This window comes from Leuciscus leuciscus, assembly GCF_965113295.1.
Source record: "Leuciscus leuciscus genome assembly, chromosome: 4".
Taxonomy (NCBI): Eukaryota; Metazoa; Chordata; class Actinopteri; order Cypriniformes; family Leuciscidae; genus Leuciscus; species Leuciscus leuciscus.
Window position 1 is genome coordinate 8,323,163 of NC_138728.1, and position 13,033 is coordinate 8,336,195.

Here is a 13,033-nt window from a genome sequence, read left to right on the forward strand (position 1 = left end):
CTTTGTAAATTGTTATATAGTGGTATGTATGTATATATGTATATATATATGTATATATATATGTATGTATATATATATATATATATATATATATATATATATATATATATATATATATATATATATGTATATGTATATGTGTATATATATATATATATATATATATATATATATATATATATATATATATATATATATGTATATATATAGTGGTATGTATGTATGTATATATGTATATATATAGTGGTATGTATGTATGTATATATGTATATGTATATATATGGGTGTGTGTATATATATATATAGATAGATAGATATGGATGGATGGATGGATGGATGGATGGATGGATGGTATGAAGTTCCACTTAACTGCACTGTAGCTTCCTGTTGGTTAACTTGTTTTGTTTATATAATGACAGTACATAAATGAGATTGTGTAATGGTGTAATATTACTGAATTATTTATTGTGCATTGTCTCTGGTGCCCTTCCAACATGACTGTCTTACTGAGGGTCACTGTAAATAATAAAAGAGCATCGTATGAGTGTTCAACTTTTTATGCATTAACAAAGCATCACATATAGACCATTGAACAATCCAATGCCAGGCATTTTATAAGCTATTGTATTTATATTATAAATACACAGTTAGGTTTTTTAGTGGAACATTGTCATTTGTGAATCCTTAATGCTTGAGGTATTACAAAAAGATTAACTTGGCCTAAATAAAAGATGTGAATTGACAGGGAGACTAGACTAGCGTGACGTCAGACGCTCCCTGTCAATCAAAGCCCCATAAGCGCAACTACAGTAGGAGCTTATCGTTGAACAGAGAGCGGCGTGTTCGCATCTCAGTCTGTAGTTTATGCATAGACATCGCGAAACCTCGTTATCTTTACTTAGATCCTAGGCATTCCTTGTTTTTCTGTAATTCCTGCCTTTATGAGATGGAGAAGAGGGCACTTTGGACATCCTGTTATTTTGTGCGCTTTGTAACCCTCTTCCTCTGCGCACGAGCGTCAGTGAATCTGCCACAGTGTAAAGAGGTAAACGACAACATGCCACCTTTCTGTAAAATATTTTAAATATCACGACCATTTTAAACCAGTCACAACCTTACAAATCTTGTTTCTGCTTATGATATAACTATTTAAAATGCATTCTAAAATGTTATAGCCTACGGATGATATTGCTGTGAGCTTCTAAAATGCTTATTGTTATGTATTATTCATTTTTAATACACAAACATAATGGTTATGGTTTTGCACAATATACGCGATGAAAATTCAAAAAGAACATCTTGTTATTTACATTAAAATGGTTAGATCCGAAACTGACGAGGATCCTATAATATGATGACGCGGTACTCAGCTGACCAATCAGATGACAGCTCGATTATTGTGCGTTATGCGCTGCAGTTGTTTTAGAGCTTGTAAAATGGATTCATACGAACTTCAAACAATTTTATACAACGCGAATGACCTCTCTGGATCTCCATCCTCCATTTGATTTGAAAAGACTGTGTTGTTGATCTTGTACAAGTACACTGATTTGCCTCATCCATGTTTGCATACAAAAACGTGCCACAAAGGAAAAAAGGATGAATTCTGGGCAGAATGACAGCCTCAGTTACCATTTGATTTTAATGTATAGAAAACGTTCTTTATATTTAAAATACGGGTTCGGATAAACATGGGGTAAATAATGATGACAGAATCTTCATTTTGGGGTGAACTGTTCCTTTAAGAGCATATGTGAGGGAGGCTGGCTGGGGCGATAGTGGCAGGTGCAGGTGCATCATTAGTGATAATGGGTGTGCTGTAACCAAGCATTACCAGATGACAAGCACCTCCATGGGGATGCATTTATCACCTTACTGAAGGCAGTGTAGCCAACAACTTCATTGTTAAACTCTATTATACAGCATTTGGTGCTATACTAAGTTATGTAATTTAATGCATGGCATGTGCTCTTCCTTTGTGTGTGTATCCAGTGGATTTTGCTATTGTGTGTGTAGTAGGCCTCTAAAGGACAGGAGAACAATCAGTGTGTTTCAGGGCATTGGACACAAACTGATTTGCATAAGAGATCTGTCAACAAAGACGCAGCACACACAGGAGGTATTTAGTGGCCTCATTATTTCAGGTTGTTATCAATGTAAATCAGACTCTAATACATTACCATCCACAACCAATAGCAATGAGTGATTGTCATGACAACAATCGCAGGGCTCCTGGCTGTTGCCCTGGTGACTGTCCGGGGACAGAAGGCAGATCGTCCTAATCCCCCCTCCCATCGTACACACACACAATAGCTGGCTATCTGTTATATGTGCCTGGCAGTTTGAGTGTTTTGGAAACAGTAAAAGATCAGATAGGGCTGAGTGGGGTAAGATGTGTCACCTGCTTAATCTGAAAAATGTCAGAAATTTTGTCATGTGACCATAAAAGGACACATTCTGTAAAGCTGCCTGTGTTTTTGATAAGAGCACATGAGAAAAAAGATGAACACTTTTTATATGATAGGTACATGTATCCAGGATTTTATATATATTTCTTGCTGCTGAAAGTATACAACCATGTCAATTATTTAGCTAAAGATTACCCATATAGCCTATCTTTTTATTTTATTTTAATTACTTTATTTTGTTTTAATTAATTAATTTTATTTAATTTTGTTTTGTTTTATACAGAATGATAGTTGTGCAGTAAAGGGATAAACTGTGCCAGTGGCTCAAATAAAAGAATCATTGTGCTTTGCCACTAAATGAAATTACAAAATGTGCAAAAACAATTCACTGCTGTAAATAACAGAATAGGTCAATGTGTATATATTTCAGACATATGTTGAGTAGTAGTAACATAAAAAAAAAAAAAAAAAAATCTTTATATAAATATTAATCTTTTCTTTGCTGGTTTATGAACAAAACCCCAGCAGAAATAGTCCTGTTTAATGACCATAACGTGTGTTTGATGTAGTATGTCTGAATATGTCGATATCTGTGTGTGTTTCAGACAGATTACTACTTTGAGTACACAGAGTGTGACAGCACAGGCTCCAGATGGAGAGTTGCCATTCCTCACAGACAGGGGAGCTGCACGGGCCTGCCAGAGCCAGTCAGAGGCACAGACTGCAGTAAGAAAACAACCAAATATAGACACGCTTAATGAAAATGCACTACATTTAATTAAATGCCACTTGGTTTTGATATTTGAAGTAAAGTCAAAGCACACTATGCTGCCCAAAATGAAAATAAAGTATTTGGACACTTTTAGCAGAACATGTTCATAATTATTCTTTTATACTTTTAGATTTTTGACTTCATGCATACATAAAATCACATTGAAATCAGGTTGTTAAAAGTAATTGCAAAACCAGATCATTAAAAAAACGCTGAAGTTAGTTTTGAGAAAAGCTCTGGGAGCATTTCCTTGGTTTTATATTTAGTTAGTTATCAAAAGTACTTGTCAAGTGAAGTGACGGGAGGGCTAAGTATGGCAACACACACTCGGAATTTGTCCTCTGCATTTAACCCATCCGAGTTAGTGCACACACATTAGGAGCAGTGATTAGTGACACACACACACACACACACACACACACACACACACACACACACACACACACACACACACACACACACACACACACACACACACACACACACCAGTCTGACTCTAACCATTAGGCCACGACCGCTCCCAATAACAATAAAATTCATGGCATTTAAATGCTTTTATGTGTACACTATTAAAAATAAAGGTTTTAAAAGGAGGATTTCACAGCATTGCCATTGAAGAACCATTTTTGATTCCCCAAAGAACCTTTAACTGAATAGTTTTAAAAATAACCCCTTTTACTTAGCGTGAAGGACATTTTAATCATCTAAAGAACCCTTTTTCACTATTAAGGTCCTTTTGTGCAATTATGGAAAGGTTCCATGAATGTTAAAAGTTGAACATGGAACCATCGATGCCAATAAAGAACCTTTATTTTTAAGAGTGTATTGCGTCAGTATGCAAACACGGTCTGTTCTTGTTTGTTGCACAGCTTTTTCTTGTGAAGCTGGGGAGTTTTTAGAGATGTCCTCCCAGCAGTGCACATCATGTGCGGCTGGCTCTTATTCGCTGGGCAGTGGTGTGCGTTTCGACCAGTGGGATTCCATCCCAGCAGGATTCAGCAGCTTGGCCACATACATGGACTCAGGGGGTTCAGGAGATGACTCAATGACCTGCAACAAGTCAGTGCCAAGTTGCAGGCCAATCTGAAATATATATATTCTGTTTATATCAGTATATTCTATTCTAGGCTTTTGCAATATTTCTACAGATCTGGATCTTCCTGTTTACATTGTGTTGTTCATTTGCAGTTCTTCATGGACAGCTCAGGGAACTCACTTGGAATCCAATCGTGACGACTGCACAGTGTCGCTGGTGTACGCGGTGCATCTCATGAAGCAGGGATCCGTCTCCTTTGACTATCAATATGTCGACAGCAACGTCTTCTTCGAGTTCTTTGTGTGTTTTACTTTACACATCTTGCAGTTTATTCCACAAATGCGTTGTAAGCGAAAATATAACTCCAAAAAAAACCTTTGGTACAGATTCAGAATGACCAATGTCAGGAGATGGACCAGACAGGGAGTGAGAAATGGATCAAACTCACCACCAGCGGAGAATGGGGAACACATACGGTTAGGAATCTTGCTTATTATATTAATATTGATGTATTTGGAAGTAAATTGACATCTAATGTAGCTTTTGTATGTCACAGGTAAATCTGAAGACAGGAACGAATATTCTGTATTGGAGAACCACGGGAATGCTCTTGGGTGGCAAACCAGTGAAGCCGGTCCTTTTGAAGAACATCCAGATCGATGGTGTGAGATTCTGCCAATATAATGCAGATCAATATAATGACTCATACCCTTCTTAATAACAAATCAATTATACTTTTACATGTTTTGTGAGCAGGTGTGGCGTACACGTCAGAGTGTTTCCCGTGCAGGCCGGGCACCTTCAGTAAAACTCCAGGCTCTTCCGCATGTGACCTTTGTCCCAGGAATACTTACTCTGGAAAGGGAGCCAGTTCGTGTACACACTGCTCCGAGACACAGTATTCCCGTACGAATGCAGATGATTTCTTACATTCTTTGTTGTGCCAAACAAACTACTGTACATATGGCTTACTGTTAACTGTTCATTTTAGCATGAATCAAATACAATCCAGTAACTTAAACACTTTTCTCAGCGCACGTTTGTGTATAATGTTGTTCTACATGTGTGCGTGTTCTAGAGGAGGGATGGTCACGGTGTAAAGAGAGGCCTCCATGTTCAGAGAAAGATTATTTTCAAATCCACACGGCCTGTGATGGTGAAGGCAAGGTAGGATATAATGCAGAATGTGTTTTGTTGTAAATGTTGTGTGGATAATTTGTTAATTGTTAATATTACTGTGTCATTTTAGACCCAGATACTGTACAGGTGGGTGGAGCCTCAGGTGTGCCTGGAGAATGTGACCGATGCTGTGACACTGCCACCTTCTGCAGAGAAAGAGGACTGTCCACCCTGTAATCCAGGCTTCTATATGCACAACTCTTCTACCTGTTTACCTTGCCCACAGGGGACTTATTCGGATGGTACCGCAGGTATATAGACACACACATAAACGTATAGACATACTTGTGTGTATTATTAAGTTACACATTTGGTTTACTGGTTCTGTAACGGAGATTTCATTTGGCACAGAATGTCAAAGATGCCCGGGAGGAACTGAACCTTCTTTAGGATATGAATACAAGTGGTGGAACATCCTGCCGAGGAATATGAAAACATCTTGTTTTAATGTAGGCAACTCCAAATGTGATGAAATGAATGGTAAGTGTCATACAAATTTGTGTGTATATTTGCTTATATTTGCTTATATTTGCAGCTTGCAACTTTGTTGTATTATTTTAATTTAATACTGTGAAGCTGCTTTGATACAATCTGTATTGTGAAAAGCGCTATACAAATAAACTTGACTTGTATATATATATATATATATATATATATATATATATAGAGAGAGAGAGAGAGAGAGAGAGAGCATATTATATAAATCATATTTGCTTCTGTAGGTTGGGAGGTGGCTGGCGACCATATTCGTAGTGGAGTGGGTGGCTCAGATAACGATTACCTCATCTTAAATTTACGAGTGCCTGGATTCAAGTGAGTCTATAATTCTAGTGTAAAAATTCTGGTTGTGCTTAGAACATTTACAGATTCCCTCACCTTTTATCTCACTCAGACTTCCTACTTCTGTGGACGATGCTTCAGCTACTGAGTTTGGCCGAATCACGTTTATCTTCGAGACCAACTGCAGCGCAGACTGTGAACTCTATTTTATGATAGTAAGACAAAACAATAACATAAATAGTATGTGAAAAACGTTAATATGCGGTATGCAAAAATAAATTAAAAATGTAGTATGCTACCTCACAATGTTCCATATTTAATTCAGCAAATGGCTCAATCATTATGATAAATGAAGTTATTTAATGAATCAATGTGTTCTCTGTAGGATGTAAACAGGAAGAGCACAAATGTTGTGGAATCATGGGTAGGGAGTAAACTCAGACAAGCATACACCCACATCATGACCAAAAATGCTTCTGTGTCTTACACATGGGCTTTCCAACGTACCAACAAAGCCATTGATGTAAGTGTTCACTGAAAATGAGTCTAAAGTACCTTTTAGTTGCATGGAAAACGTTCTCATTCGCTGTCCGTCTCTCCCAGGTGCGTCACTATGTAAATGACATCGCGAAGATCTACTCAATCACGGTGACTAATGCAATGGATGGCTCAGCGTCTGGTTGCCACGCCTGTGCAATGATGAGTCAGCAGGACGGCTCTTCTTGCGTCCCCTGTCCTGCTGGACACTTCATCAACAAAGACACTAACCAGTGCCAGGAGTGCCCGTCCAACACCTTCCTCTCCGGGCATCACATCTATGGGCTCGAGGCTTGTCAGCCATGCGGTCCTGGTAGCAAGAGCAATAAGGTAAGAGTTAAATCAGAAGAAATGCATGACTATATATGACAGTATAACTATATATAAGTAACAAAGTAAAGATCCGCACACTGGAGAGCTCCCATTTAGAAAATGTATTAATGTGTAACGTTTCAGGCCTTTCGCGGCCCTTCCTCAGACATATATAACTATATATAACATTCAAAATGTGTTTTTTTGTGTGTGTGTGTTTGTGTCCAGGAACACTCTGTGTGTTTTAACGACTGCACCTTCTCGCATATGGATCAGAACCGAACCTTGACCTACGACTTGAGTGCCTTAAATTCAGTGGGGTCAATCATGAACGGGCCTAGCTTCACCTCCAAGGGAACCAAATACTACCACCTGTTTAATATCAGTCTATGTGGGGCTGAGGTACTCTCACATACAAACATCTCTATCTTTAACTGACTTCAGTCTAGCTAATAATAGATTGCTTTAATAGAAAATAGAAACAGGAACAATTGCTTTTTTTACTTCTTAAGATGATCTACAAAGTCAGCTTGCACTTTTTACTCTCTGTCGCAGGGGAAGAAGGTGGCGGTGTGCACTGACAATGTCACAGATCTGTCTAGTAAGGACGTGCAAAATGAATCCGCTGACCTCAACAATTTCGTTGAGACTTTTGTGTGCCAATCTACCATCATTCCTGCAGATGGGCGGGGCTTCAGAACAGCCCTGTCATCTCAGTCCATCAGCCTGGCTGACACTTTCCTTGGTGAGATTATGTGGTCTGTAACCGTATTTAATGTTATTTAGCATACACTACCATTCAGAAGTTTGAGGACGGTGAGATTTTTAAAATGTTTTTGGAACAAGTCTCTAATGCTCACCAAAGCTACATTTATTTGATTAAGATTTTTTTTAATAATATTAACATTTAAAATCACTGTTTTCTATTTTAAAATATTTAAAATTTTAATTTATTCCTGCAATTGCAAAGCTGAATTTTCAGCATGATTTCTCCAGTCTTCAGTGTCACATGATCCTCCAGAAATTATTCTAATATGCTGATGTGCTGCTCAAGAAACTGCTCTGCTACTCTGAACTACTCCCGCTGCTCTGTAGAAACCATGAGAAAAATGTTTATTCTTTGATGAATAGAAAGTTAAAAACAACTGAATTTATTTGAAATCTTTAATAGCATTATAAATGACTTTACTGTCACTTTTGATCAATTTAATGCATCCTTGCTGACTCCAAACCTTTAAATGGGAGTGTATGTTAAATTACTTTAATGTAATTTGATGTCAGTCTGTTATCTCCTTCTCTAAGCAAGTCTGCTCAGGAATCAGTGTCAAGCCTGTGTCACAGCGAAACCCTTAACCTGCAATAATCTACAACAGGGGTTCTCAATTCTGGCCCTCAATATCCACTTTCCTACAGAATTTAGCTCCAATCTTGATAAAACTCTCCTGCCTATAACTTCCTAGGCTGTGTCTGAAATCACCCCCTAAATAGGGCATTATGTGAGGGGACAGCCTTTTATAATGGTGCTCGAAACCATAGTGGACGTTATCAAGCACACTCATTCAATCCCATAATGCACTGCAACAACGAGTGTACAACCAATGTACAAACTATGCAAAAGCGGCAGCCTTTCTGGCACACTCAGTGTCCGAATTCAGTCACTTGTTTTCATTCACTCCCTCAAGTGAACTATATTAGTGGACTAATGTAGGGAATGGTAAATGAGGGTATAGGGGGCAATTTTGGACACAGCCCAAGTAAAAAAAGAATACCTTGATTAGCTTGTTGAGTTTATTAGGGTTAGAGCAAATCTCGGCAGACCTTGAGAGCCCTGATCTACAATAAAAGCTGTTTTTCACAGCACTTTTGTTTAGTTCCCTTCAGAATAGAGGTGTTTGAATTGCTTACATGTGTCTCACTTTCTTCATGCTTCCATTTCTCAGGAGCGTCTGTTGATAACAGTCTGGATGGGGTCACTGCCAGCACAGACCTCTTCTCTGAGCCGTCACGGAAAGTTCCAGATATCAACTTCTTCTATCGGTAAATGAAGAAAGATTAAATTGTTAAATGTTCTTAGTTGATGTGTGCAATGATATTACATTAATAACATGAATGTTTTTTTCTCACCCCAACTCTCAGCTCTCCGCAGCCCACAGCGTCCTGTCTGAACGGCCGTAGCACAGTCGTGACTCTGCGTTGCAGTCCTGAAAAGAGCACACGCGGGGAGCTCACTGTGCCAAGGTGCATTTATTCAGTTTAACATAACTTTTTTCCATTTAATGTTCCATTAAAATGTGCATAGCAGAGTAGCTCAGTAAATTGAGAAAAAGTTTTCTATATGAATAATTTATTTATAAATAAAACCCAGACAGGACGTGTAACAAAAGTCAGCTACATTATTTGTATAGGGTGAATTATCATCAAAGCTCAACAAATTAAATATCACCCATGAGTGAAACTCCGTTATTAATATATATGCTAATACGAATACCAGTGGAGGTTTGCAAGCCAGTTGCAAATATGCAATGAATATAAAATTGCCAGACCGATTAATTAAATTTACAAACAATTTTCTTTGCTTAAAGAAAAGACAATGCAGAAACACATTAACCACAAAGTGTTTTATGGAAGCTTGTTTCTGCCACGGAATAAAACTATTTAAAAGATAATTGTGAGTTATAAAGTCAGAATTGCGAGTAATAAAGTCTGAATTTTCACTTTTTCTTGCAATTGCGAGTTTATATCTCACAATTCTGATTTTATATCTCATAATTGCGTGTTCTAAAGTCATAATTGCGGGGGGAAAAAAGCTAAATTTTGAAATGATAAAGTTAGAATTGCGAGATACAAACTCACAATTTTTCCCTCAGACTTTATAACTCGTATATAAATTGCGAGTTTATATATAAGTGGTTACAAGTGACTGTTTTTGTGAGTGAATCATTGAATCATTCACTTAATAGATTCATTCAAGAACACTGATTCAATCAGCAATGCCTCACCACTACTTTGCGTGTCTTTGGAGACGCATAATCGTCAATTCTAGTACTTTGGCTTAGTTTGGAACTATTTTTGTTAGCAGAGCAAAAAATATACAAAGTAACTCCCGATATTGTTTCGTTTAAATGTTTAATTATATAAAAAGAGTTTGATCTGAAGCAACAGCACTCTTGCTTGTGTGACATTTCTTGATTGTGTGTTTGTGTGTGTTTAGCAAGTGCCCAGCAGGTACATGTAATGGCTGTGAGTTTCATTTCCTCTGGGAGAGCTCTAGTGCTTGTCCTCTCTGCACTGAAGCTGACTATCACTCAATAGAAGGAGCGTGCAAAGGAGGAGTGCAGGTACATCTCTAACTGTATCACAAATCTAGTACAGGTACAATTTATTTGACGTCTTCATGATCTTTCATTCGTCTGTCTCATAACAGGACACCCTCTATGTGTGGAACGAGCCAAAACTCTGCACTAAAGGAGTTCCGCTCCTGAACAGGACCTCTGCCCACTGTGAGGTGGTCGGCCAATGGGTGAAGGCCGGAATTGGGGGCGGAGCCTTCATGGCCGCCCTCTTGGTTTCTCTCACATGCTATTTCTGGAAAAAGAACAAAAGGTAACAAGCTGTCAATGGAAACTTTGAAGCTTCAAATGTAAAAAGTGCTTTTGAATTTTTTATATCTTTTTCTTTTTTGAACAGGCTTGAATATAAATACTCCAGACTAGTGATGTCAGCCAATAAGGACTGTGAGCTGCCAGCAGCGGACAGTTGTGCACTTGCAGAGGGGGAGGGGGAGGAGAATGATGACGATGTCGTTTACTCAAATACTCCTTCGTTACTGGGTAAACTGAAAGCTATCGCGAGCAAGGTCAGTTACTTGTCAAATTTTATTTCTGTGATTTAAAAAAATATATATTTTACACTACCATTTAAAAGTTTGGGGTCGGTAAGAAGTCTCTTCTGCTCAGCCAGGTTGCATTTATTTGATGAAAAATACAGTAAAGTCAGTAATATTATAAAAATAATCACTTAAAATAACTGTTTTCTATTTTAATATATTTTATGAATGCTTAATATGCTGTTTTGGTGCACAAGAAACATTTCTTAAAATGATCAATGTTGAAAACAGTTGGAAATTTTTATATTTATTTGACACTTTTGATTTAGTTTAATGCATCCTTGCTGAATAAAAGTGTAACTTTTTTTTAACCGATCTTAAACTTTTGTAGGGTAATGCATAGAAATGGTAAACAAACAAGTTAACAAATGTACTTGCATGAATGGGTATTATATGGTACCTGATATTATTAACATATTACTGGAGGCGCATCAAAATTTTACCACCAACAGTCATATTATATAATAAAAAAGTATATTTTTTTTAAATATCAAAATAAACACCAATTCGCTCACTCATGAGGCAGCAATGTATACACTGACCGGCCCAAAAAAGTCGCTTTTTGGATTTAAATTTGAGCCTGATGAATTTTTCACAGTTTTAGGCTGATGAATCTTGACATCGTCATTCTGGAATATGGCCATGATGTGTCTTCCTACATGGTTGTTTAAGAAATGAAAAGCTACATGCTCCATCAATTAGGGTATAATAATATAATACACATATAACATGCTAGAAACACAATCACCACAGTAATAATGTTCCAGTCATAGAATCGTAAGCATTTGCCTATTTAAATCCAAACAGCGACTTTTTGGGGGAGCTAAGTTGTTGACGAAAAAAAAGCTACTTTTGTTGAAATTGAGATAAGAAAATTAAGTTGACAAAATAAGACATAAAAAATTATTCATGGCATCTTGGAGCTTCTGTAATAAACTGAGATATGGTACAAGCTTTCTGTGGTAATTGACAGCATGCCACACAGAGCTTTTGTGTAGTTTTTGCTGTCGTTTCATTGTTTTATTTACCTTTGTTTGGCTGCAGGCAGATGGAGACCACAGCGAGTCAGTACAGCTGAAGTCTTCTCAGTCAGAGAGATGGGTTTGGGGATAACTGGAGAAAAAGAGGACCACTACTGATGGAGAAAAAGAGACAAATACTCATGGAGTTTTCAGTGTTTTGACACTCCTTTTTCGGTTTCTCAATATTTACAGCCATCCCCCGTCAAAAGTCCCAGAACATATCTCTGTAGGGACAAAAAAACCCAGGAAATCTCTCTCTCAAATTAAACTTAACCCTATAAAGTAACTGTGTCACATATATATATACTCCAAGGACATGTCAAAAGCTAAGATACCACAAGGCATTGCTCTCTGAAACACATAACAATAATACCACACACACGTCCATCCAAGCACGGGGGCATCAGAGACACATTTGAATCAGGTGTATGTGTGTGAACAATTGAAACCAATGATGAAACCGTATGTTTGCAGGTATGCGAGAGAATATCTTACTTTTTAAGTTATATATTTCACACACTAGCATTCACACAACAATATCCATTGTTTGGCCAACAGATGGAGACAGAGACTAACCGCCAAACAGCAGCTTTAGTTTCATCTCAATGCCAAACATCACACAGCAGATCTAAAAGAGACAACTAAGGCCCTTCCTTCATGTATTGCAGAGAGGACCATCCTCTCTCCACATCTCTCTTCTGGGGAGAACAAGAGACAATACAGTTTTCTACTTTGTATTTTGTATTGTTGTGTATTTTGAGCTGTATAAAGTTGTTATAATATATGTTTTGATTTACTCCCTGATTCCGTTTATGCTTTAATAAAATTTAAGAGCGCTTTATATGTGAAGCAAGTGTGTTAAAGTGTACAGAAACGCACTCCAGACTACCAGCTACCAGAACCATTTCACCAGAAGATCCTTCAAATACATAAATAAAGGATATTAATCACAGAAAAACAGGATGTGACTCACCTAGTAGCTCATTCCTTGGTTACCTAATTGAGAATCCACAAGTTTGAGAAAGAGATCAATTATCTGGACATCCCATGGTGTGAGAGTTACTAGGCAACCAATAGACAAATACAGTTTGCACTCTATAA

General features: G+C 37.6%; 1 protein-coding gene across 1 annotated transcript; it reads left to right on the forward strand.

Moving 5' to 3' along the window:
* The first annotated feature begins 792 nt into the window (after positions 1 to 792).
* Positions 793 to 12,729, forward strand: elapor2b (endosome-lysosome associated apoptosis and autophagy regulator family member 2b). The gene is made up of 22 exons (XM_082166245.1): positions 793 to 1,045; positions 3,014 to 3,134; positions 4,050 to 4,239; positions 4,369 to 4,516; positions 4,603 to 4,692; positions 4,773 to 4,878; positions 4,973 to 5,122; positions 5,295 to 5,383; positions 5,466 to 5,646; positions 5,747 to 5,875; positions 6,118 to 6,208; positions 6,288 to 6,390; positions 6,561 to 6,698; positions 6,779 to 7,042; positions 7,253 to 7,426; positions 7,580 to 7,769; positions 8,965 to 9,061; positions 9,161 to 9,262; positions 10,236 to 10,362; positions 10,449 to 10,627; positions 10,712 to 10,880; positions 11,955 to 12,729. The coding sequence occupies exons 1-22, from the start codon at positions 947 to 949 to the stop codon at positions 12,021 to 12,023; spliced, it is 3,006 nt and encodes a 1,001-aa protein (XP_082022371.1). The 5' UTR covers positions 793 to 946; the 3' UTR covers positions 12,024 to 12,729.
* Positions 12,730 to 13,033: the final 304 nt, after the last annotated feature.